The sequence below is a fragment of the Antedon bifida genome, chromosome 5 (genome assembly GCF_963402885.1).
Source record: "Antedon bifida chromosome 5, ecAntBifi1.1, whole genome shotgun sequence".
NCBI lineage: Eukaryota > Metazoa > Echinodermata > Crinoidea > Comatulida > Antedonidae > Antedon > Antedon bifida.
Window position 1 is genome coordinate 16,826,614 of NC_136230.1, and position 26,238 is coordinate 16,852,851.

A 26,238-nucleotide genomic window follows, 5' to 3' on the forward strand; every position below is an offset into this window, starting at 1 on the left:
AACAACAAACAAGCCTGATCTATTTTGTTTGTCGATCCATTCTTTGGAATAGTCGTAGAAGGAATGAGTTACGTTGGTACTATACACTTGCCACTGTGATAACGCATATGCTAAACTTCCAAGACACTTGGAATCAATTCATCACAATGAAAGAGATGTTATTCTTTTGAGCCTGGAGAAATCTCCTAAAAGAAGAAATAAAATATTGTGTAGAATTCGAAATTTAGGGAATCACATACATAACTGTAAAGTTATTAGAAGGAGATCTACTTGTAGCTTACCAGCCAACAGATAGTAATGCTAGCCCAGATGATTATGGTCCATGTACTCATTGCATGGGTTACTTTGTTCTAAGAGACTTCTGGAAACACAAATGTCCCCTCGTGCAGGATGATCAACCAGCTGGTGCCAAAAAAAAGCTACATGGTCGAAGGATAAAGGAAAGCAAACTTCTGAAACCACCCAAAAAAGATGACATATTTTTGACATTAAGAAACCTAATACTAGAATTTGGTAAGAGAGAATTACTAAAGCTTGGGCATGATGTTGACCAGTACAATTATCTGAAAACTAAATTGAGGGAGATGGGAAGGCTACTAAAGCAACTGAGAAAGAATGTGAAACAGCCGAATGCATCCTTAGACTCATTTATTCACCATACAAAAGTAAAAGACATCGTAGCAGCAGTTCATGACATTGCTGGTTACTGCAAGTATAAGCACTCTTATAAAATTCCTTCACTAGCCCTAAAAATTGGGCATTCGCTCAACAAATGTGCAGTAATAATGAAATCAAGAGCACTAGAAGCAAATAACAGGGATGCCGCCGAGATTGCTTTAAATTTTATAAGCATAATAGAGATGAACTGGGACGTAAATGTGTCTTCGCATGCACTTAGAAAACTCGGCAAGGCAAAAAGAAATAAACCATTAATTCTACCTACTAATGCTGATGTCGTCAAAATGACAAAATATCTTCATGATGCTGGGGAAGAAGAAATGCATATTTTGCAAGTTACTGATGGTGAAAATTGTAGTAATGCATGGAGAAAGCTAAATGAAATTGTTCTCTGTCAAGTTATATTATTTAACAGACGTCATCAAGGAGAAGTGTCGAAAATGAAGTTGGAAGACTTTAAAAATAAACATAACGCCAAGCCTGATGACATGTGTATCCTTAGCAAGATTGAACTTAATTTATGCAAGATTCTGCAACTCGTTGAGATCGTAGGAAAGAAAGGAAGAACTGTTCCTGTGTTGCTGTCAAAACAATGATTGAGAGACTTGAATTACTAGTTGAAAAAAGAGGTAAAGTTGGAGTAGTAGAGAGCAATGCATTTATGTTTGCTTGTTCAAAGTATTCAAGCAGTGGACACATAAGAGGATCTGATTGTCTAAGAAAGCATTCAGCTTTAGCAAAACTTGAGAATGAAAACTTACTGAGATAGCATGTCGCAACATCATCTCAGATTCTTCCATTAGGTGAAAATGAGCTGAATCTGTTGGCTTCTTTTATGGGGCATGATTTACGAGTCCATCGGCAATATTACCAAGTTCCGGACACAGTTCTTAGAGTAGCAAAGCTATCAAAGTTGTTCATTTCCTTAGAGAAGGGAAAGCTGCCTACTCAGCAAGGAAGAAATCTGCAAAACATCAGCATCGAAAGTGACAATAACATAACTAGCGGTAAATTATCTCATTTATTTTCCATATTGCTTTTGTAAAACAATAATAAAAAAAATAACACTATTTTTTAACCAACTTTACACTGCATTTATTATTTTAGAATGACAAATTATCAGTCCTATATTTTATTTCTATGTCTAATGATCTGTATAATGTCTATTATCAGACAAGAGTCAGATGGTGACAATGAAAGTGTTTGCAGAAATTCAATAGATTCAAAAAGAGGTAAATAAATACCATTTTTGTTTAAAGTGATGGATACTTAATCACTTTAATTCATAATCATAGATTCGTAATTCTTTTCTCATATTGAAGGTAATATATGTATTTATAAAAGTATGTTTACCTAAACAAAATACAATACTAGGCCTAGATTAGCTTACTAGGCTAGAGCCACAACCATCGTTTGTGTTAAAGAGAGATCTAATTGTTTTTTAGAATGCATCTTGCATATATAAGTCGACCCCTGACTTTTTGAACTTGAATTAAAATGTTGGCGGAAAAGGAAGTTCAGGACATTCAGCAAAAGGTAAATTGGAAAAAAAAAAGATGATTTTGCATTGTCCGAGGTTGACTCATCTTAGAAAATATTGGCAAATGATAATTAGTGGTTTTTTTTCTTTAGATTTTTAAATTAATGTTTCTGGAATGTACTTTTAAACAATATATATTTAAATATTTTAAATTTTCATTAGTAACAATTGCTTAACTACTTCAATTGCAATTTTTAAAAAAAAGATACCAGTAAATTTTCCATCCAACTATCTGGACCTGTACTTATTCCGAGATCTAATGTTTCCTTTTAACTACATCTTTGTTTGCACATTTCATTAAACTCTTACCTCACTATTATATTTTTCTGTTTATTATTAATCATTTCTGATTTCCTTTTAGATGTAGTGCATACCAAGGGTACTAAAAGAAAGAGGAGTGAAGCTGAATTAATGGCAATACAGACAATTGCACCTTCTCTGCATCTAAAACTTCCTGGGAAAGAAACATATAACACACAACAAATTGAAACACAAACAACATTCTTTTAACAGTGATGTGACTTCAGATGATGAGAAGATAACAGATTGTGAAGAAGTTGAAAGAGAAGATGAAATGCAACATATAACACACACCAAATTGAAACACAAACAACATTCTTTTAACAGTGATGTGACTTCAGATGATGAGAAGATAACAGATTGTGAAGAAGTTGAAAGAGAAGATGAAATGCAACATATAACACACAACAAATTGAAACACAATACTGTTTCACATGATATAGCTAATGTGTCCGGCACAAATGGTACAAGATAACAGAAGGAGAAATTTTCCAACCAATCTCGAATAACTGTACTAACAACATCGAATAAGGAAAAACGTGTTTGGGATAAACCCCAATACTGTCTCTATTGTAACCTACCACAAATGAAACTACCACGCCATCTCAAATCTCAACACTATGGTGAAATAAAAGTTCAACAGTGGGATGCAACTAAATGTAAAAAAGAAAAGGCAAGACAAATGACTTATATGAGAAACTATGGTAACTTCTTACACAATTCTAGGGTACTGCAAGAGGGTAAAGGTGTATTACTTGTTATCTACCGGCCATCATACAAAGTCAACCCTCATGAATTCCTTCCATGTAAGGATTGTTATGGGTTCTACAGTAAACGAGATTTGTGGAAACACAATTGCAGTCAAAGACAGGAAACCAATGCTGGCAAAAACAAATTGAAAAAGAAGAGAAGAAGTCTGCATTGTAAGGCAAGTCGGTTGATGCTACCAAGTATTCCAGGTGTGTCTCAAAGAACAAATGATATTCTTTTAAAGATGACTAATGACCAGGTTTCGCGTCATGTTAAATGTGACAGTTTGATAAAAAAATTTGCAGAAAAACATAAAGAAGCATAGAGATCAAGAGAGCTACATTAGACAAAGGACAAGGGAGATTAGCAGAATGGTTCTTGAATACAGATTATTGACTGATGAAAAAAATGATATGTTAAATGACATAATTTGCCCATCAAAATTTACTTATATCACACAAGCAACTAAGCGTGCAGCGGGTTTTAATGAACAAACAAATTTGTATAATACTCCAAGTCTTGCCATTAAAATAGGGCATAGCATCAAAGATTGTACTGAAATTCTAAGAGGAGAGGCACTGATGTCAAGCGATGAAGTTTTAGAAAACAAATGCACATCACTCTTATCCCTATATTCGTTACACTCGGCGAACAAAGTTAGCCACCACGCACTTCGAAGTCCATGAAGGCAGACGAAACAACCCCAAGCTCCTCCCCCTAACAGATGATGTTGTTAAACTTTCCAAGCATTTGAAGGAGGAAATTAAAGTCAGGCAAAATAACCTACAAAAAGCAAAAGGCGACAATATAAAAAGAAAATGGAAATTGTTCGCTGAAGCATTGCTCACTCAAGTTGTAGTGTTCAATCGAAAACGACCAGGTGAGGTCTCAAAGATGACACTCTTCGATCTCATGAAATGTGCAAGTGGTGAAGAGAGTATACTTGATGGGGCATTGACTGAATGGGAAAAGGCATTGTGTAGAGTACTGTGGAGAGTTGAGATAACTGGAAACTGTTCCTGTTTTACTGACATCTGAAAAGAAGAATTCTATGGATTTCCTAACATCAAAACGTCTTGCAGCTGGTATTGCTGATAGCAACAACTATGTTTTTGCTCTCTCTGGTGACGGCCACTTAAGAGCTTGTGATGCTATTCGTGAAATATCTAATCAGTGTGGAGCTCAGCATCCTGAGTATCTTCGAGCAACGCGCTTAAGAAAACAGATTGCTACAGTATCACAGATCATGAATTTAAAGGAAAATGAATTGGATATTCTAGCTAATTTCTTGGGCCATGATATTCGCACACATAGACAATACTACAGGCTTCCTAATTCAACATTGCAGCTAGCCAAAGTTTCTAAACTACTCTTGATCCTAATGAAGGTATGTTGATTTGGTTATTACAGCAGATACAATATTTGCAACCCAAAATGTGTTTTTAACATAGATAGACATTAACAAAAAAACATTGCTATATAATTACCAAATCCAATGTCTGTAGCAATGTAAAAAGTTTAAAAATCTACATCAAACACAGTAGAATACCAAAACATAATGCATTTATATACAGTATTATCAGTATACATACTTTCTGTATGAGTGAGGAATGTCATATTTACTGATTATATACTTGTTGGTGAATAAATATCATACAGTCACAGAATATCAAATGACATTACAACAATGTTAAGAGACTGAATAGAAAACACATGATATTGGAATGTAAAATAAGATTAACTTTGGCAGCAGTCAAGTTGGCATATAATACAGGGGTTTCGTTAGTAGCCGGCAACCGGCGCATTCGACCGTCTACTTTTACATTTTCGCCGGCTACTTTCTGTCTACCTAGGCCTAGGCCTTACACGGCCTAGGCGAGTACTTTTATTAATCAAGAACAATACGTACGTGTTTGTTGTATTTATTACGTTCTCGCGACGACACGATAATGATGGAATAAAATAGGATTGTAATTAAATATTTAATCAATTATTTTATCATGTAATCTGTAGGCCTACACGAAAGGCCCGGACGTGTGGAATTTTTCTTTCAAACCTTTCGCACTGTGTGTATAGCATGCGTTTCCGCTTGACCAGTCAGAGGCATTGTTAGAAATCCTTCAACCGTGACATGATCTACCCGTCAACGGCAAATACACCAACGCAATTCGCTAAAAATGACATCATATGATGTACTGATATAAACAACTCGAATTATAAACTACCTAATATTTCGAGAGAAAAAAAAACATTTTTAGCACTTAGAATTTTTTTTTATAGATTTAAATGAACATAACATGTAGAACTATATTATCTTGGCGTAGGAAAACAAATTTTAATTTGTGAGAGGCTCAACCACACTGAAGGTGGGAAGTCCCCTTCTGGTGGACCGCATGTAGCCGTTTTGCGTTGAAATTTGTCGTACAGGCTTGTGGTACACATGTCGTTAACTGTATTATTCACATAGTTAATATGATGCATTGGAAATCAAACTTTTAGATTAATAAGTAAATAATTAGACACCAAAGCCATTTTTTCATAGTATATTTATTCTCAGAGTAATTGATAATCAAAAATTGTTTACTATACTAGTTTAGGCCTAGTGAAGAAAAATAGCACATCAAAGAAATCGCGCGCATAGTAACGTACCGTAGTTGAATCGTGGCAAGCAAAATACTGCTCTGGGACGCGTGCCTCTCGGACTCCCTAATATAGACCTAGCCTATATTATTATTATTAATAATATTTTATTAACCCTTTCACTGCGGAGCATTATTCCCACCTCTGTGCATAATATATATTTAAGAAAAACATAAGGTATTTTAATAAATTGCAAAAAAATACTAATTGAGATAATTGTGTAATTATTTTTGTGGTGTGTGATGGGCAAAGGGTTAGTCTACAGTTAGGTATAAAAAAAAAAAGTCATTTGCATATTGATGACGTCATGTGACGTCATTACATGTATTTTGGATTTCGTGTTTTTTATCGAATCAATAATAAAAACTATATTTTCTATAAGAAATTCTTATGGAATATGTTTTTCCAACTGGATATTGATGAAGATATGTATAACAAATAAAAATATAAAAAAAAAATTGAATTATTTTGATTGTTTTATAAAAATTATGCACAAATCAAAGTTTTGGGGCAAAATCGTGAAAATAATGACATTTTCCAAAAATTCACTATAGTACAAAAACCAGCTATTGTTTCAGAATTTTTTTTTTGTGTGTTGTGATAAACACAATGTTGCCCTATTGGGGCTGGTAAATTTTGGTTACTTTCAAAATGGCCGCCATTACGCTACTCAAAACTACTTTCCAAGATAGAATACTATTATATATACTATACTATATATAATATAACTATAGAGGGCGCACGATTTTCAAGACGATAATACAACTATAGAGGGCCGTTTTTTTTGCTGGAAACATTTTTTAATGACTTGCAAAAATATTCAAGTTCATCGAACAAATATAGAGGGTGCTTTATATTATAGGCAAATACGATTAAATCATTGTTTTGCCCATACCCGGTATTACCGTGTATACGTATTTCAACGACGTCTGTTTATACCCGGTAGTACCGGGTATACGCAGTGAAAGAGTTAAACTTCCTAACGTCATAAAATAAGGAACCACGCATTTTAAATTAATAAAGTACATAACAAATGGGGGTACTGTAAAACAATTGCTAAATACGTCGGGCCAAAAAAGTTTCGTGCGTGAAATCTAGAGGAGGAAAATATTTCTTTCACATGACCTTCCTTAGATAAAGGTTATCATCGGTTTTTGCATGCCATTTCAATGACGATGAGATGGTAGATTTTCTCTCCTATTTATTAGTGATTACCTGATCCTGTAGGAAAAAAAAATCATCATGACTGATAAGCCAGCTCGAACTATTTTAAACTTCTTCAAACCATCAAATCCAGCTAAACGTGCTAAACAAGGTAGGGCTAATTTTATTTTTTAACAGAGTGTATACACCAGTAGGCCTACACACTGGCTACTCCTTCCTAATAATTAGTTAATTCCTCTATGGTTAGATCAGGTTATATATGTTAGGAATAGGATATTTCACATCCTGCTGGAGTGTGCGAATATAACAATATATGTTTCTTTAGCTTGGTTTCCACTCGACTCTTTAAGAGATGTAAAATGTTACATATCCTTGGTAAAATCACGTCCTGTAGTTAGATCTCTATTAGGAACCAATCATTAGTTTTTGTAGGTTGTGTAGACGAACAAAAATAAATCGTATTTCATAACGAATTTTAATATTCTATACCACTGCAGGCTTTAATAGTACAACAACTGGCAATAATAATTAATGTAAAATAAATGTCTATGTTTTGTACTTTTTTAAGCTTGTGAGGAAAATGACACTAACAGCAGACAAAGCGATGATGATGTTGAAGAAGATGGGGAAACACCAATGGATGATGACATTCAAGAAATTAACACAATACTAGAAGACCCAGAAATCCAAAATGATGGGCCAGAAAGTGTTGAAAATAGTGATGAAGATGAAAAGAATGCAGATGATAACGACGATTCCTGGCAAGAAGATCCATCACTACAAAACTTGTACAAAACATGGGTGTACATCTTTGTCAAGACAGGAACAATTGTCTCAAAGTTCAAGAAAAGATAAGATAAGTAAGCTAATAATAACCATTATTTATTATTAATAATAACAATTAATGTTATGTTTTTTTTTTCAAATATAGGTACCGTAATAAATATTAAAGTATTGTCTGACAATGTCACCATGTTATTATTTAAAGATTTCAACATCGATGGATCTCAAGCAAAAGCCATTCGTACTGTGAAGAAACTCGGACTTGGTGGCTAATTTATGTTGAAGGCGTTGGTATGTTTTGTCTCATATGTAAAAATCATCATGGTCGAAATGAACAAAACAAGAGAGAAACATTTTCAAGAACACCATCAACCGGTTACAAAAACTGTACTTGTATGGAACACATGGCAACCAAGAAGCACAAGGACTCTGTCGAGGCAGAACTTCTAAACCGAGTGTTGATTAATGTCAGCGTTTTTATGCTTCTTTACGTATGATGAAAAATAAATTTGTTTTTTTCAGGTTAAAGTCGATGTGTTACATAAGGCATTCACTGCTCTTTATTTTCTAGCCAAGCAGTCCATTGTAAACTGCAAAGCTGAAGGTTTACTCTAGTTATTGGAAAAACTAGGTGTAGATGATATGAAGTATTTTCAGCACAGATCTGCACACTCCATGAGAGAAATGCTGATTACTATTGGTAACACCATCACCAATCAGTTGTTGCAATTGGTTAAATCTTCAAATTATTTTGGCTGGTTAATTGATGATATGACTGACATTTCCGTTCTTGAACAGATGGTAGTCTTCATTCAGTACTTCAACTACACTACCCACACAATTGAAACAAAGTTTTTGTCCATCAATAACTTGCTAGAGGATTCAACATCTGCAAATGCTGATACTTTATTTAAAGTTCTCATTGAACACCTTGAAGAAAAGAAACTGCCCATTTCAAAATTAAGAGGTCTAGTTACTGATGGAGCTGCAGTGATGATCGGAAAACGAAATGGCCTGGCTTCAAAATTAAAGGAACTCAATCCCACTATTATCAATGTTTACTGCATTTGTCATAGACTAGCCCTTGCATGTAATGATTCAAATGAAGCATTGAAGTACATTGACAATGTACAACTAATTGTCACTCAATTATGGAAGATGTTTGAATATTCACCTAAAAAAATGGCAGCTTATCTGAAGTGCCAACAAGAAGTGAAGTCTCTCCAGTTGGGTGAAAATGCGAAGAAAATAGTGACCAGGTAACTAAAAAAAGAATGCAAAACAAGGTGGCTGTCTTTTGATGCTTCAATCAAGTCAGTTTTTCAAGATATCATCCCCATTCTGCAAACATTGAGAGAAATTCAGGCTGATCCAACAGCTTTAGGCTTGCTCAAGAAAATGGACAGTGCCAAATTTATTGGTGCTGTATACATTTTACATTTTGTTCTGCCAAAGTTGTCAGAACTAAGTCGAATTTTCCAGAAGGCAAGTATCAACTTCTCACAGTTGATTCCCAGTGTAAAACACATACAGGGTAGTTTGAAGAGATTGTCTGAGACTGCACATCCCATAACCTGCCTCAGAGAAGACCTTTCTGACACGGGGAGACTTGCGCTGCTCAACCTGGCGTTGACTGTGGCAAATGAGGAAGCCTATAAAAAGCTTCTGCAAAGTTATTGAGAACATAGACCAACGATTGGCAACATCGTTACCAATTCTATCAGCTTTTGCAGTATTCAATCCAGTCATTCTCCCAGTAAGAGCATCACAAGAATTCTATGACTACGGTTTGCCTGAAATCAAGGAGATTACCATCTTTTTCCCCATGTAAGCTTTTATTTTTGTTTTATTTTCACATTTGACAATACAGTACTGTTGTGAATCCTTATCTTGACATCTTGTTTAAAAAACATATAATTATTTTAAATTTTTGTTATGTAGGATGAAGATGTCATGAAAGAGAAGGCTGCAGAATGGCAGAAGCTAAAATACAACATGGATGACTGGAAGACTGTTGTACCACGACATTTGACCAGTCCAGCTGAAGTCACAGAAGGGTGCATGCTAAGAATTTTGAAGCTGTGTACGGCAAACTTTTTCCCTAGAACAATTTCTCTAGTGGAGAGTATTTTATGTATACCAGTATCAAATGCCTGGCCAGAAAGAGGTGTGAGTAAAGTTAGACTGGTAAAGACAAGATTGAGGAGTCAACAAAGAATGACATCCTGAATGCACTACTCTCAATATCTATAAATGGACCAGCTCTCTATACACCAGACTGTGATAATGTCATTGCTGATTCTGTAAAGACCTGGTTACAAGTCAAGCAACGCAGAAAAGTACCTAAAAGGACAACTGTCCATGATCTTGTTGGTGATGAACCGAAACAACTAGAGAAAGCAATCCAGACTCTGAACCTATCTTCAGATGATAGCAGTGATGTTGACGATGATTAATATGATTGAGCTAAGCCTGCTGAGGTTACACTTTGAAAGGAATGTTAAGATAAGAAGGGGATGTAATGTTAATGTAAATACTGTATTATAAGAAATGAATGAGCTTACTGCCTGTTGAGGTTTTATTTGAAAGGTTTTTAATAAGAGAAGAAAGTTTTTTTTATGTTTAATTTAACTTCTTGTTTTTAACAATTGGTTATTATCTTTTAATAAACATATTTCTACAACCATAATATCATGAACTATCATTTATATGTTGTTGGCTATTTTTTTGTAATTAGTATTTTTAAAATGAAACACAAATATGCAGGTTTTTTTCTCTCAAATATTTAATATACATAAATGCAATAAAAATAAATATATTTATTTCAAATCAAGCATATATTTATGTGTCTGTAAACTAGTTAAAATGGTCTATATAGCTCTAGAAAGCCAGAGCTTCCAGCCCCGAATAAAATGTGATAATCACGAATAAAATGTTTTCTTGAAGCTATTGGATTGTAGATACAAAATCATTTCAACATTTTGCCAATCCTCATCATATGGCCAGTTAAATAAAAAAAGTCGTATTTTCATCTTTTGCGTCATAGTTCATTACATTTAAAAGAGCGTGCATCAATATTTCACGTATTCAAATTTCTTCAACACGTTAATATGTTGTTGCTGAGATAATTTCCTTCCGAAATTGCTACCTTAGTTTTTCATTTTGAAACCGTCAACATGTTAAAAATTGGAATAAATAGCGGGTCCCGTAATTTCACCTATTCTACACTGTATGTGATATGTATACAGATTATACTGTGTATGACACAGCAATAACAACATATCATATTCTTCAGTTCAGGTCATAATTCCATAATCTTTTTCTGTGTGCAATATTCCAACGTATGACGTGCACGTGGCATTTGTCGTGCGGATAACTAACTCGTCAAAGTGACGAGTTTCATGTCTAGTGTTTTCGTTTAATTTTTTTGTTGCTACACCATCTTTTTTTTTAGTTAAAAATAATGATGGACGCAAAAAAAAAGATATTTCAGTTGAAGAAAGTCTGGACAAAACAGGAAAAACAGGCTGTTGCATCTTACCTAGGATCATCACTTCGCACACGGTCTCTACCAGGTAAAGCTGTTATTATGAAATTACTTGAGGAGCCAGAGATTTTTCATGAGAGGTCATGGCGAAACATTAAGGATTTCATTCGCAATCAAATAAGAAAAAATGATCCCATGAGCTTCCTTAAAAAATAACCAAAAATAATGATTGTGAAAATGAGATTATTCATGTGACTAAAAGAGTAGTGAAAATGAGATTATTCATGTAACTAAAAGAGTAGTGAAAATGAGATTATTCCTGTGACTAAAAGAGTATAGTGGAGTTATGGCTGAAATAAGGGTGTTTAGTTCAGTTTCTTCCAAAAGCACCAAATTTTGTATACAGGTTGCCCACCCTATACAAATTCAATTTTTGATGGGCGCCAAGCAAAATGACCCCTTGGGTCACCTAATTTGCATAATTTAAAATGGCGGACATTTTCCCTTAAAAAGTCTATACCTCTGAAACTGCTGGTCATAGAGAGTTGATTTTTAGCTCAAAATGTTCAGAACATAAACATTCCTATTTACTCTAATGAAGTATTTTTTTTTAAATGACCGGAAGTACCAGTTTTAACCTTTGACCCATATTTTAAGGCATTGCCATATCTCATTCTCAGTAAATAGTTGTCACCGACAGTTTATTTTGGTGTCAAATTGTTCAGAATATATATGTTACTATTTAGTTTAATTTATTATAATTAATTATTATTATAAATAAAGATTGTTACATTGTTTGTGTTGTGCACATCCTTAAACTGGCCAAGAACAGCGACAAATTAATATTGTGCAGGAAATGCCTGCCCATTTTAAGTAAGAATGTGCAAGGCTTTCCTTGTCATGACAAATAACTTTTTAATAACAGTCTACCTAGCCTAGAAAAAAAAAAACTGCGCTGGGCATGGCCTACGGCTCTCAAGCTGAAATGGGCCTCCAGACATAGCAATATATTTTATCATTTTTAGGTGATTAGGATTGAAACCAGAACCCCAAGCTACAGCTAAACTACTAGTACTATAATTTGGGTTACATTACAGACTGTTTTAGTCCGTCGCGTAACATACAAATTTCACCGTAAACATCAAAGTAAACAGCAAAAATTAGGCGGCCCAACATGACGCGCAGCAATTTGGAATTATTTTCGTCGATTCAGATCAGCGTTTTCAGCATAACGATCGACAGAAAAAAAAAATAAAGTAATAAAAAACACAAAGTCCATCATGCAATCAATACTTGATTAATAAGGTTTTGATGCCTAGGATAGACTAATATGCTATATAACAGAAAGTGAAAAATGCAATTTTTTTCAGAAGATAATTTTTGCCATACTGTATCCTCAACTGTCAGTGTCAACAAATAAAATCGAACCATGATTTACAGTACAGTGATACAGCATGAACTTTTCCAAACAAACCTTAGCAATCTGGTAATCATGGGGACATGCCTAGTGAAATGTCGAACATCCTCCTTTCCATTCTGTTGTGGCCCAGCCAGATTGTAATTTGAAGTCATAGTAAACTTTATTGTCCATCATAATAAAACAACAGAAATGTGATTTGAAAACTGGCATACACAAATAATAACAATATAAATTTACAAACAGTTTCTGATATTGCACAAACTTGATGATATATAAAAATAGAGTTAAATTACTATACAATTGTTTATAAAATAATTATTTACACTATTTATGGACTTAGAAAATTATTAATTATTATTATAAGTCAATCGTTGTGTCATCAATTTTTCATCCCACGTTATTCTGGTATATGCTACCGTTCAATAATTTCCTCTATTGAAGCGTATTATTGCATTTGCTAGGTCATTATTGAATGGTGCGCCCACAGGCTCGTCCAATCCGATCGCTCTTTGACCGTGTGACCCATCAAATCATAACAATCCATTCGATTCCATCCCTTCACGCGCGAGCTGCGCCTTTGCCTAGCAACATCGCGGCATCATTATTATTGAATGGTATATCCAATACCCACTCTACTCTGCCTAGACCATACAAATAGGGGACCCTTGTAATTGACTTATAAAACAATTATTGTGAGTGTTTTTTTCAAGCAATATGGTAAATGATGGCCCTCAGCTAGCATTATTGCTTCCAAAAATTGGCTTCATCCAGCCAATTTTGTCAGCAATAATGCTAGCTTCTGGCCATAATTTACCATATTTCTTTCAAAACCTCACCATTATTGTATTTATAATTGCAGTTTATTAATATTACACTATATTACATAATTCAAATTATTTATTTATTTACAAAAATTATATATTGGGCTAATTCATAAATTAGGTATAATTTTAAATTGCACATCACATTCCTATTCCTATCGCTTGACTCCGGCGTTGTACAAGTGGATTACATTTGGTACAAAGGAACATCTAAATCTTCGTTCTGGTTCGTGGCGCAATTAATCTTATACCAGAGAAGGTCCGATACCTTACATGTAGCTCAGATTTGACCAAGACCGACTTCATTCTCCTACTTTGTTACTATGACTGTCTGGTTGAAAGTTATAATTTAGCAGTATAGTTTATAAACAATGTTAATATTCCAATACAACTTATATTAAACAATAATTGTTAGTCCAATATCTGCATAAACATGAGTGAATGATTTATGATGAGTATATTAAAATTAAATGAAATAAGATGTGCCATGGGTGTCAATGTTTCCATAATTAGAAAGTTATAAAATATATGTGTTATGTTAAAATAAACATTATTGTTTTCAATTGATTTTTTTTTTCAAACTGAATTATTTTGGAAATTTCAGTAGCCATCAATCGCCAGTACGAAAATCTCGCCGTCTATGTACAAAAAACCCAGCTGATGTTGCCACAGATTGTAAATTAAAGGGTGTTGAACTCACCAAGAAAAAACTAAATGTACAAGAAACTATATCTCAAGGTAATATTATTGTTTTTGCCTATTTGGTTTCATAACTATATACAATTTAAAATGAGGTGATGATTGTGAAGGGGATGGTGATGATGATTGTGTTGGTGGTGATGATGATGATAATGACAATAATAAAAAAATAAAAATGTGGTATAAACCCAGTGTTCGATTATTCTGACAATGGTGATGACGACGACGATGGTCACTCAATCAACTGTAGCCTGCTTTATTAACTATGCAGTTTATTTACGCTGCACAAATGCTTTCGCTGTCAGGCGTCGGCAGAAATTTTCTAGACGCACTGAACAGATTTTTTGCAACTACCCCACTTATAAAACGAGTCCATTGTTTATTTGACAATTTACATTGTTTGGGAAAATATATCGTTGGTGCGAGAATATACATTGTTCGTCTGGGAAAGTACATTTTGAAAGACATTATTTGTCAATAGACGTTGCTTGTTTGTAAAATATTAAATATAGGTGTCCGTTTTTTTTGTATAAAAAAAGTATGTTTTTATTGTATTTTGGACGTGATTGCCTTCCATACATAACATTAAACTGTTAACTAATTGAGGCAAATAAACTCTTTTGATTTGAGTTTTTTAATGTAAAGCTACTACAACCATTTTGATATTCCTAATTGTTTGTTAAGTTGGAATACTTGATTGCATCTACAGTAGTTGATTTCTCCTAAAGTCGGTTTTCTTTATCTTTAACAGTTTATAACTTATTATTTGGCTGGAGGAAATACGACTATTCTATTCACAGGTAGAGGTGTCTTTGCCACTGAGTTTATAGAGAGGGGGAATTTCTAACCATATACAATGGGGAAATCATTTCTAAGGAAGAGGCAGAGAGAAGAGAAGAGAAATTAAGTTCAGGCTTTAGATTTTTTTACAAATATACCAAACCAAATGGTACAACCTCAGAGATATGGTAAGAATTTTATTTTGAAATTTGTTTTTTTAGTTTACGACAACAAAATAATTTGAAATGTAATAATTGGGTTTATAGAATATTGTTAATTGTTAGGTTACAGTATCCAATATATGTTTTCACTAATTTTAAAACATGCTAAAATTTATTTGTCATGAAAAATGTGCTATATTTAAATCACTTTAGAAATCACAACAGAATTCTAGTAGTACTATATTTGCGTTCATTAACAAAATGTATAAATGCAACTTTTAAATGTATCAGTTATTCCTACTCCTCACATTTTTTGTTTATCCATGGGAAACTCGACAAAATACGAAAAGGTACATTTTGTTTTATTAGAGACATAGTTTATGTGGGGTACTGTACTTACCTATAATAATGTGTGTTTCCCAGGATGCAATCAGTCCCATAAGTAATTCTATGTGGGGTACTTGCCTCTAATAATGTGTTCTAAAGTTGCAATATCTCAGTCCCATAAGTAATTCTATGTGGGGTACTTGTCTCTAATAATGTGTGCTAAAGTTGCAATATCTCAGTCCCCTAACTATTTCTATGTGGGGTACTTACCTCTAATAATGTGTGTTAAATTATAATACAATATCTCAGTCCCATAAGTAATTCTATGTGGGTACTTACCTCTAATAATGTGTATTAAATTATAATGCAATATCTCAGTCCCATAAGTAATTCTATGTGGGGTACTTGTCTCTAATAATGTGTGCTAAAGTTGCAATATCTCAGTCCCCTAACTATTTCTATGTGGGGTACTTACCTCTAATAATGTGTGTTAAATTATAATGCAATATCTCAGTCCCATAAGTAATTCTATGTGGGGCACTTGCCTCTAATAATGTGTTCTAAAGTTACAATATCTCAGTCCCCTAACTATTTCTATGTGGGGTACTTGCCTCTAATAATGTGTGTTAAATTATAATGCAATATCTCAGTCCCCTAACTATTTCTATGTGGGGTACTTGTCTCTAATAATGTGTGTGCCTCAAATAATGTGTGTTAAATTATAATGCAATATCTCAGTCCCATAAGTAATTCTATGTGGGGTACTTGCCTCTAATAATGTGTGTTAAATTAGAATGCAATATCTCAGTCCCATAAGTAATTCTATGTGGGGTACTTGCCTCTAATAATGTGTGTTAAAATTATAATGCAATATCTCAGTCCCATAAGTAATTCTATGTGGGGTACTTGCCTCTAATAATGTGTGTTAAATTATAATGCAATATCTCAGTCCCATAAGTAATTCTATGTGGGGTACTTGCCTCTAATAATGTGTTCTCAAGTTACAATATCTCAGTCCCCTAACTATTTCTATGTTGGGTACTTGCCTCTAATAATGTGTGTTTAATATTGCAATGTCTTAGTCCCATAGATAATTAAATGTAATAAATTGAATTGCTAATTTATTGTCCCTAAAGTATTGATTAAATTGTTTGTCTCAAACAAATCTGCAGTGCATAAAAATTTCATTTTTATACATTGATCATTATGAATATCAACCTAATTTCATTTACATTACTTTCAAATTTGGAAATATTCTATGTTTCAAAGTAAGTTATTTCTGCAATTGAAGGTAAACTTAACAATAATTATACAGTGAAAACAATTCTGTTCCATTCCTTATTCCCTTTAAATGCCAATTTTAAAGGTTAGTTAACCATGGAACTAAAAAAGAGGTAAATGCAAAGATAAAGTCTTTGTTTATCAATCAGCAACCAACACTGTGTTTGTTCACCATGCGGAACGTATATCCTGGGGAAGAGATTCTCTACGACTATGGAATTCCCGAAAAAAAACTGCCATGGAACAAGCCACAGGTAAATACACAAATTATGTTTCTAAACACATTGATTTGTTAATAAAATAACAATACATTAGTGGGAACATGCTTGTCCAGGGATGGAGCTAAGGCTTGTTTTTGTGAGAGATACAGAGGTCTCAAGTCTCCCGAAAGTTGCGGGAGTCCCCCATAAGTCGTGGTGTCTCCCAAATCTTTGGGTCATCTTCCGGCCTCTGGAAAAAACATATTTTTCTCCCGAAAACCAGTGTGGATCCTTGGAACAATGATAATGTTCTGTTTTAACAACAGGAAGTCAATAACATGTTGCCATTTTCTTTTATAGCAATCAGCCAGTGGCCTCATGGAAACTGTGAAGTCACCAAAAATCTGTGCCACCATGGAATGTTTTTCTACCAGTGCCGAGACATATGTAGAGGAATCTTCTGATAATGATTCTAACATATCCTATGATATTCCGAAAAAACTGTTGTCCATGTGGATGACATAGATGTCTCTAATTTAGTTGACGTAAACTTGGTTGCTGATGGCAAATTAGTGTCCTCATCCTCCTCTCATTCTGTTGAAGGAACTCTGATAGCTACGGATGATGACACGGTGAAGAGTTCAAATGATGGACTTCCTGCTTTTTGTGTTTCTTCTGAAAAGGATGATGATGCTCGTGTCAAACTAAGCAACTATGATCATGATTCTAACATATCCCGTGATAGTCCATTGCCACGTCGTAGACCATTTAAACCACAATTGAAATCTGACAGTAGCGCACATAATGAAACATGTTCCACAAAGTCATTCTTGACCACACCTAAAGTTGATGATGCCATGACTTTGCTTTCAACTATGATGAATAATGGTGTTGATATTTCGTCTGTTTTTTCAGAAAAAACTGTTGTTCCTGTGGATGACATAGATTTCTTTAATTTAGTTGACGTAAACTTGGTTGCTGATGGCAAATTAGTGTCTTCATCCTCGACCTCTCATTCTGTTGAAGGAACTCTGGTAGCTACGGATGATGACACGGTGAAGAGTTATAGACTTCTGAAAAGGATGATGATGACTCCCCATCGGATAATGCTGAACCATATATGTGTAAAATGTTAAAATGTTATTTGACAAACCGGGTATTTCTTTTCCTCCTGTATCAAAAACCATGAGTGACCAAAAAAGAGTTTACAATAAACATCATGCCTGTTATTACTGTAGTAAATTGGTGACAAAATCAGCAAACACTTATTGACAGTGCACAAAGATGAAAACGAAATAAAAGACATTGCATCAATGCAAATTAATAGCTGTCAGAGGTCAAAAGCTTTTGAGTTGATAAGAAATCGCGGCGATTACTATCTTAACAAAAAGGTTCCGGACATTGGGAATGGTGAATTCATAATGGTAAGACGTCCAACAGATGAAGATAGTGCAAGTACTGATTACACCCCGTGTCCAGATTGTCTGGGTTTTTACAGAATCAGTGACCTGAAAAAGCACATAAACAACAACTGCATTGCATCAGAAAAAAGTAACATTACTAAATCCAGAGATGTTAGATTAGAAAGTTGTCTATTAATGGACAATTTTAAAGATGCGTCATTGTTGGTAAAAGACGTTATTCTGCGAAAGAAAAAAAATGACATATCAGAAGTTGCGAAAGAAGATCCTATGATCATTTCTCTAGGAAATGCACATGGTCGTCGGACTTTGGAATGGATGCACAGAGAAAGCAACACTATGTTGGCCAAGTGATGAGAATGTCAGCAAGACTGTTAATACAGTTACGGAAAATGACACAGCCAAATGCTTCCATGGATCACTTTATTAGACCACAGCAGTTCGATATTGTTGTTCAATCAGTACGCCTTGCTGCTGGCAATACTGATGAAGTAGAGCGACCTTCCGTTGCTCTAAAACTGGGGCATAATTTTTCAAAATTAGCAGCAATAAAAAGGTGTACAACACTAAGAACAGGAGATAAGGTGGCAGAACAGGTAGCCAAGAGTTTCCTTAAGTTAAAAGAAGCTGAATGGGCTGAACAAATTTCAGCTGAAGTACTTGGCACTATATCGAAACGGAAGTTTAAGCAAGTGACTGAACTGCCAGAGTCGGCCGATTTAAGCAAATTTACTACGTTTCTGATAGAGAATATTAAGGATGCTACGGATAAATTAAAAAAACCATCGGCCAAGACATTCAGAAGATGCTGTCAATTAGTTCTTGCTCGCCTAACTACTTTCAACAAAAGGAGAACAGGTGAAACCGAGCAACTTAGGTAAGTTATTTATTGCCTTGATGTCATATTCAAATAAATTACAATGTGAACCTAGCAACTGCTTGGTTACTACCCTCAGAGCACTAAAATTAATGTTAATTGTAATTCATGCATCATTGGATTACAGTACCGTAAAAATCAAAAGTGTGATGTTGCGTGATAATACAACCCCCTGTTTTTCGATTGTAATTTGCTATTTTAAGCCTCATCTTATATGCAAGAATATACAGTAGTCAATTTTTTACTGTATGTAAATTTAGTAACTACAATTATTTTTATAGTGTATGTGGAATACTGAACATTTGTTTTTTTAATTCTTGTTAAATGTTTAGATGCTCTTAATTGAGAGTTAAACTACATAGAAAACAAATCACTTTTTGGTATACATGAATTTAACACGCTCACTGCCAAGCCAATTGTCAAAGTTCGGTTACATGTGCCAAGCCAAATAGAAGGTGGCTTATATTCTTCTTTTTATTCACAAAAATAGAGGCAGTTATATTACCCCCAAACTAGAGGGTGTCATATTACCCCCAAACTAGAGGGTGTCATATTACCCCCAAACTAGAGGGTGTCATACTATCCATAACAATGTTTGCTATTTGCCAGCGACACAGAGGGCTGTACCAATTGTAATCGCACAAACACAATAATCGTCCTACGCATTTTGCACAACACCCTGTTGGACGAGTATACCTTGCTAACGTCTTAAATATTGTTGGCAGTTTTAGTATGATATTGCAAGAACAATTTTTCATTCCTAATAATACTGTACCATCATCAATGCAATGCATATTTCTACTACTGCCAGCTACTTGCACAGTTTATTATACAGTAATTTAAAAACAACATAAATCAACATACATTTTATGTTCTATTTTGTCAGCTTTCAAAAAAAATGTTCTAATGAAGTTGGACACGATAATAGAGAATCAAAGAGAACAGCTTTCATTCTTGCGGCGGCAAGCTGCAAATCACCAACCATTGGATTTCGATATGGAGGACATGTTCCTGCAGCCCTTAGATACAAAAGACGAACTTGATGACCTAGAAAAAAAGCTAAAAGGAACAGACTTCAGAAAGAACATAGTATGTTATTGTTATTCTTGTGATTGTAGTTTACAGTAGCTTTTTAAAAGTGTACCCTGCACAGTACAATGTATATAAGCTTCTTATTTAGTAGGAGGCCTTGAAGCTGTGTATTCACACCAACTCAACTACAGCATCTTTGATGATATGCTAATGATATTATTTTTAGAAAAAAATTATTAATTAATTATTGTTATTTTTTGTTCTAGATCAAGTATCTGAGTGTTCTTGGTGGGCCTACAGTAAAGGCATCCATTAAAATTATGCTTAGGAAGATCGGATCAAACAAATTATGGTCTTCCTATAGCATGAAGGAAAGGAAGGTAAAGCAAAGCTTTAAAAAGCTTATTCTTTCCAGAGTAATTATAAGTAAGTATCATTATATTGATTTCCAAAAAAACTAAAACTATTCATTTTCATTGTACTGTCTAAATGCAAGGCTGAAAGTATGTATCACTGTACACTCATGGTTTTCTTTTAGAATATTTGCAAGCAGTGCAATACCTGTTTCATTAGCTGTTGTATAGTTAATCATCTAAGTATAATTTTGAAATATTTTCTTGTTCAATGTGCAGGGTCGTGTCTCCGGGTTCACGAAAAATCGAAGGAGAGCATGATCAAACAGAAATTGGAGAATTTTTGAAATATGCTCCTCACTGTCCAGGAGGTACAAAGATGAAGGTAAGAATAGCAATTGAACTATTTTCAAGTAGACAGATTTATTTCAATCTAGGATATGAAATTCAATAGTCTGAAGTATTTAACTAAAATAGTCATTGTTTAATCATAGACAATGAAACAGGACTTGGAACATAGAAAGGTGGACCAACAAAAATGGTCAATTGCTTCAAACCTTATTATACTAGGCCTAGGCTAAATATGTATTGTCCATAAAAAAAACATAACAAATTAAAATTCTTCTACTGATGTAAAAAAAAAATATTTCACCTAATCGATCAAATTTTTTTGTCAAAGCGAAAATCTATTTCTTACTCGTAAGGGATATTCCTCAGAACGCGACATGCATGTTGGGCGCAATCAGAATACAGTACATGGAGCACACACATAGCCTAGCATATTTTATACATACTCACTGTACCAAGTTATTATATTACAAAAAATGCAGGTAATGTGTCTTTATAGCCTGCAAGCAGTGCAATACCTGTTTCATTAGCTGTTGTATAGTTAATCATCTAAGTATAATTTTGAAATATTTTCTTGTTCAATGTGCAGGGTCGTGTCTCCGGGTTCACGAAAAATCGAAGGAGAGCATGATCAAACAGAAATTGGAGAATTTTTGAAATATGCTCCTCACTGTCCAGGAGGTACAAAGATGAAGGTAAGAATAGCAATTGAACTATCTTCAAGTAGACAGATTTATTTCAATCTAGGATATGAAATTCAATAGTCTGAAGTATTTAACTAAAATAGTCATTGTTTAATCATAGACAATGAAACAGGACTTGGAACATAGAAAGGTGGACCAACAAAAATGGTCAATTGCTTCAAACCTTATTATACTAGGCCTAGGCTAGTAGTTGTACTATAAATATTGATACATGAAATATATCTTTATAATTTATTATCTTTCACACTGTATTATAAATTGCACCCTCTATATTTTAATTTTTAAATTGACTAATATATCTAGACCCACCCACCCAGCCAGCCGTACTCTTCCTTAAAGCCTACAGTATTGTTATTTGTAAAGTAATTAAATATTATTAAAACCATAATAAAGTAATTTATTTCAATGATAATGATGATAATTGTGTGCGTTGTCCGTTTCTAAAACAATTGTAAAGCAATCCAACAAATGTGTGAAAAATTACAAAACAAACATTTAACTTGGACTAATTAATATGTTCAGAACACCAGTAATCTTTTAAAGTAAATAACTCGCTCTAAAAACGTTCTTTAAATGTTATACCAAACAAAAAAGGTCCACATTTCACGTTAACCTAACGTTATTTTATATTATTTAATTACGTTCAACAAAACATTCAACTAAATGATATAACGTTCTAAAACCTTTTCCACGTCATCTTAACGATATTTTAAACCATTCAAATAATGTATAAACAAAACATTCAAGTAAGGTTTTTTAAAGGTTATTTTTAATTTCAAAAGTAACGTTACACAAATGTTATTTAAATGTTTAAGCTAACGTTCACTATAACGTTCAATTAACTAAAACAATGATCCACATTTTCACGTCATCCTAATGTTATTTTTACATTACTCACATAACGTTTCAACAAAACATTTATATAATGTTTTTTAACAGTTATTTGTAATGTAATATATAACTTTCTAAAAATGTTAAGTAAATGTTAAAGCTAACGTTAGCTCTAACGTTCAATTAACCAAAAAAAGGGTCCACATTTGAACGTCATCTTAACGTTATTTTTACATTATTCACATAAAGTTTCAGAAAAACATTCATATAACGTTTTTTAACAGTTAGTTTTAATGTAATAAATAACATTCTAACAATGTTAATTGAATGATAAAACCAACGTTAGTTAAAACATTCGATTAACCAGAAAAAGGGTCCACACATTTACGTTATCCTAACGTTACTTTTATACCGTTCAAATTACGTTCAAACAAAACATTCAAGTAACGTTTTTAAAGGTTATTTTTAATGTCAGAAATAACGTTATACAAACGTTTCTTAAATGTTAAAAGTAACGTTAGTTATAGCGTTCATTTATCAAAAAAAAGGGTCCACACTTTCACATTATCCTAACATTATTTTATAACATTCATATAATGTCATGGAAACATTCATATAACGTTCTGCAAACGTTATATTGTTTGCTGGGTTCAGTGTTTATCTAGCAGTTTAATAATGAATTCGAATGTTGATTGAAAGCTAAAACTAACGTTTAAGAGAAGTAAAAAAAGGGTCTATACCTAACGTTATCTGAATGTTTCTAAACATTTATAAAACGTAATGCTAACATTCAGCTAACATTTTGTGAACATTGATTTAACATTCTTTAAATGTTGAAACTAATGTCAGTAATAATGTTCAGCGGACGGCAGAAAGTCCACAACTTATTGTTATTGGAACGTTATATCAATGTTCTATTAACGGTTTTGTGAACATTGATATTAACATTCTTGGAACATTGTTTGGACGTTAAACTAACGTTAGTCATAACGTTCCCCGGACGTCAGAGAGGGTCCACAACTTAATGTTATTAGAACGTTATTTCCAAACATTCAAATAACGTCACGATAACATTCAACTAACGGTTTGTGAACGTTGTTTGAAAGTTACACAAACGTTAGTTATAACGTTCTTCGGACATCACAAAGGGTTATTTTATTATATATTTATTATCACAAACGTTATTTCAAAACATTCAAAGAACGTAACGATAACATTCAACTAACGGTTTTTGAACGTTGATATTAATATTCTATTAACGTTCTGTGAACATTGTTTGAAAGTTAAACTAACGTTAGTTATAACGTTCCTCGGACGTCACAATGCGTGAGTGGCCGAGCGGTTAAGACAGTGGAACCGTAATCACGTAGCCATAACATCGGCAGGGGTTCGAGGCTCACTCACTCCATGGTTCTGGTGGTAGAACGAGTCTTCTCGGACTCGTTCAAACACAAGACATTTGGACTACCATCTACCATTGATATTATCTACTATCTACTACCATTGGAAGATTTTGTGAAGAAACCTTTTTTATATTCAGTGTTCAAACAATTATAACATGTGAATTGAAAAAATAATTGACTTGCTAGTGATAAATAATCTAGGAAATTCGTGAAATGGTCAATCTTCCGACGACTCGTTATCATTAACCATATCAATTACTTTTGTAAAATTATACTTATCTGATGTAATTTTAGTCGGTCTTCCCATTTATAAAGTCAATTTTTAAATAATCTAGGATGTTTTTTTTTTAGCCGCTGATTGGAAAAACAGACAAACAAAAGAGGCGACAAAGAATGAAGTGAAGGCCGTCATTGTTAAGTTTCTAACAAACGCCCGGGATAGAGATGGAGGACGCAACAAACGGCAAAATCCAGAAGAGCAAGAGATAGGCCTATAGTCTAATTGATCATTTTAGCAGCCTATTTTTTTTTTATAATTACAATAAATTCTTGAACTTGTTTTTAAAGGGGGGTTCTGGTTTAAAATGAATAGTAAAAAATGTAAAATATATTTGCTTGTCTCTTGAACGGTAAAAGTTTCAATTTATATAAGCGCCCGGTGAAGCAGAACGAAGGCTGTGTAATGAGGCCAGATTACAAGTGCAGCTACGGCGATATGACACTGTGTTACAGAATAGGAAATTCGTGAAATGGTCAATCTTCCGACGACTCGTTATCATTAACCATATCAATTACTTTTGTAAAATTATACTTATCTGATGTAATTTTAGTCGGTCTTCCCATTTATAAAGTCAATTTTCTATGAAAATTCATCAAAACAGTGAAAAATTAGATATGTTTGCACTTTACGTTTGCCGATTTTCGCACTGACTTAGGGAAAGCCTTCAAAATCAATGAAGCGTAACGTATACATTCCTGCTAGCGAGGAGAGCGAGACGACGATACACGTGCTCTCTCTGCCCATGCCTGGCATTGTCACGTGATAAGCAGAGACAGTATACAATACCAAACTGGTCGGGTCGAGTATACCCCGTCTATAATCACATGAACGATGTACAGTATTTGATAGAAGGTCGACTCGACCTACCGGAATGGTATAGATAATATAGCTCGAATGAGAGAGTTGGAATATTTGTAAACATAAGTATTGTTAATTTTAACAAGTGTAGCCTATAGTAAAAGGCCTGGTAGTATCAATTCGCATAGGGTCTACTACACTAGCTAGCTCAATTTTTAACTGGGCCGGATCGGCTCGGTCTCCTTCCTACTACCTGGTCTACTTGCTTGATGCAGTATCCGCTTTTTTGGTGAGTAAACTAGGCCTAGGCCTATTTTAGGCCTACTTAGACGATCGGGACACCATACGTCGTGCGGACGGCGATCGGACCTTGTTTTGCCTCAATATTTACAGCCGATTTTGTAGAATGTTTTAGGTTTAGATTGTTTAGGAGTTTGGTTGATAGGATGGGTTTGGAATCCACTCAGTTTTGTTATTTATGGGCCAATCGTTTAGTAGTAGGCTAGCTAGGCCCATGATGGGCCCCAATGTTTTAACGTAGCCATCGTGGCATGGAATCCCTAGTCAGAATGGCTCTCACCGGGCCATGAAAAAAAATGATTTAGGCTAGGCCTAGCCTAGAACGTGAAGCCGATAATACGATCTGTACTATTCGAGGTATAAAAATAGTATCATTTATGACTCCGTAATCTGTACTAAATTTTGTATTTCATTAAATGTCAAATAAATATATGCTACTACTGTTATTATTACACTTTAGGCCTAGCTTAGAAAATCTACAAAAAATGTATTTCACAATGATCGGGTGGTTGTCGTTTGACAGGGGGAGAGAGATGTAAATTAGTTGACAAACACAACATACATGACGTCGCGAGTTTGGAATCCACTGATGACGTGATTTTGTGAATATCTCATGAATATTAATGAGCTTCCCTAAGCTGCTGAAAAACAGACTTTCCATGAATTTACCCTAAAATGTATATGAAATTTAATTTTTTTAATTTCTCGTTATTACTTCTTCATTCTGACATGTCTATATAGTTATAATATTTTTTATTTAATAAATAAACGATATTTAAAAGCAATTTTAAACCCAGAATCCCCCTTTAATCTGTATAGTAAAATGTCTTGAATTTTGTCGCTTGAAATTATAGCTAGGA

At 33.9% G+C, this 26,238-nt stretch overlaps 2 protein-coding genes and 1 pseudogene across 2 annotated transcripts; all 3 read left to right on the forward strand.

The window, feature by feature from the left end:
- Positions 1-1,118: 1,118 nt before the first annotated feature.
- On the forward strand, positions 1,119-4,664 carry LOC144843377 (uncharacterized; annotated as a pseudogene).
- A 3,875-nt stretch (positions 4,665-8,539) lies between these two features.
- On the forward strand, positions 8,540-9,118 carry LOC144843378 (zinc finger protein 862-like). The gene has a single exon (XM_078700165.1). It carries the CDS (start codon positions 8,540-8,542, stop codon positions 9,116-9,118), a length of 579 nt encoding a protein of 192 aa, XP_078556291.1.
- Positions 9,119-18,803: 9,685 nt separating this feature from the next.
- On the forward strand, positions 18,804-19,853 carry LOC144843152 (uncharacterized). The gene has a single exon (XM_078699874.1). The coding sequence runs from the start codon at positions 18,806-18,808 to the stop codon at positions 19,331-19,333; it is 528 nt and encodes a 175-aa protein (XP_078556000.1). The 5' UTR covers positions 18,804-18,805; the 3' UTR covers positions 19,334-19,853.
- The last annotated feature ends 6,385 nt before the right edge of the window (positions 19,854-26,238 follow it).

What these genes read in the sequence shown, in the direction of transcription:
- LOC144843378 (XM_078700165.1), top strand. Translation starts at nt 8,540, where the DNA reads ATGCTGATTACTATTGGTAACACCATCACCAATCAGTTGTTGCAATTG.
- LOC144843152 (XM_078699874.1), top strand. Translation starts at nt 18,806, where the DNA reads ATGAGAATGTCAGCAAGACTGTTAATACAGTTACGGAAAATGACACAG.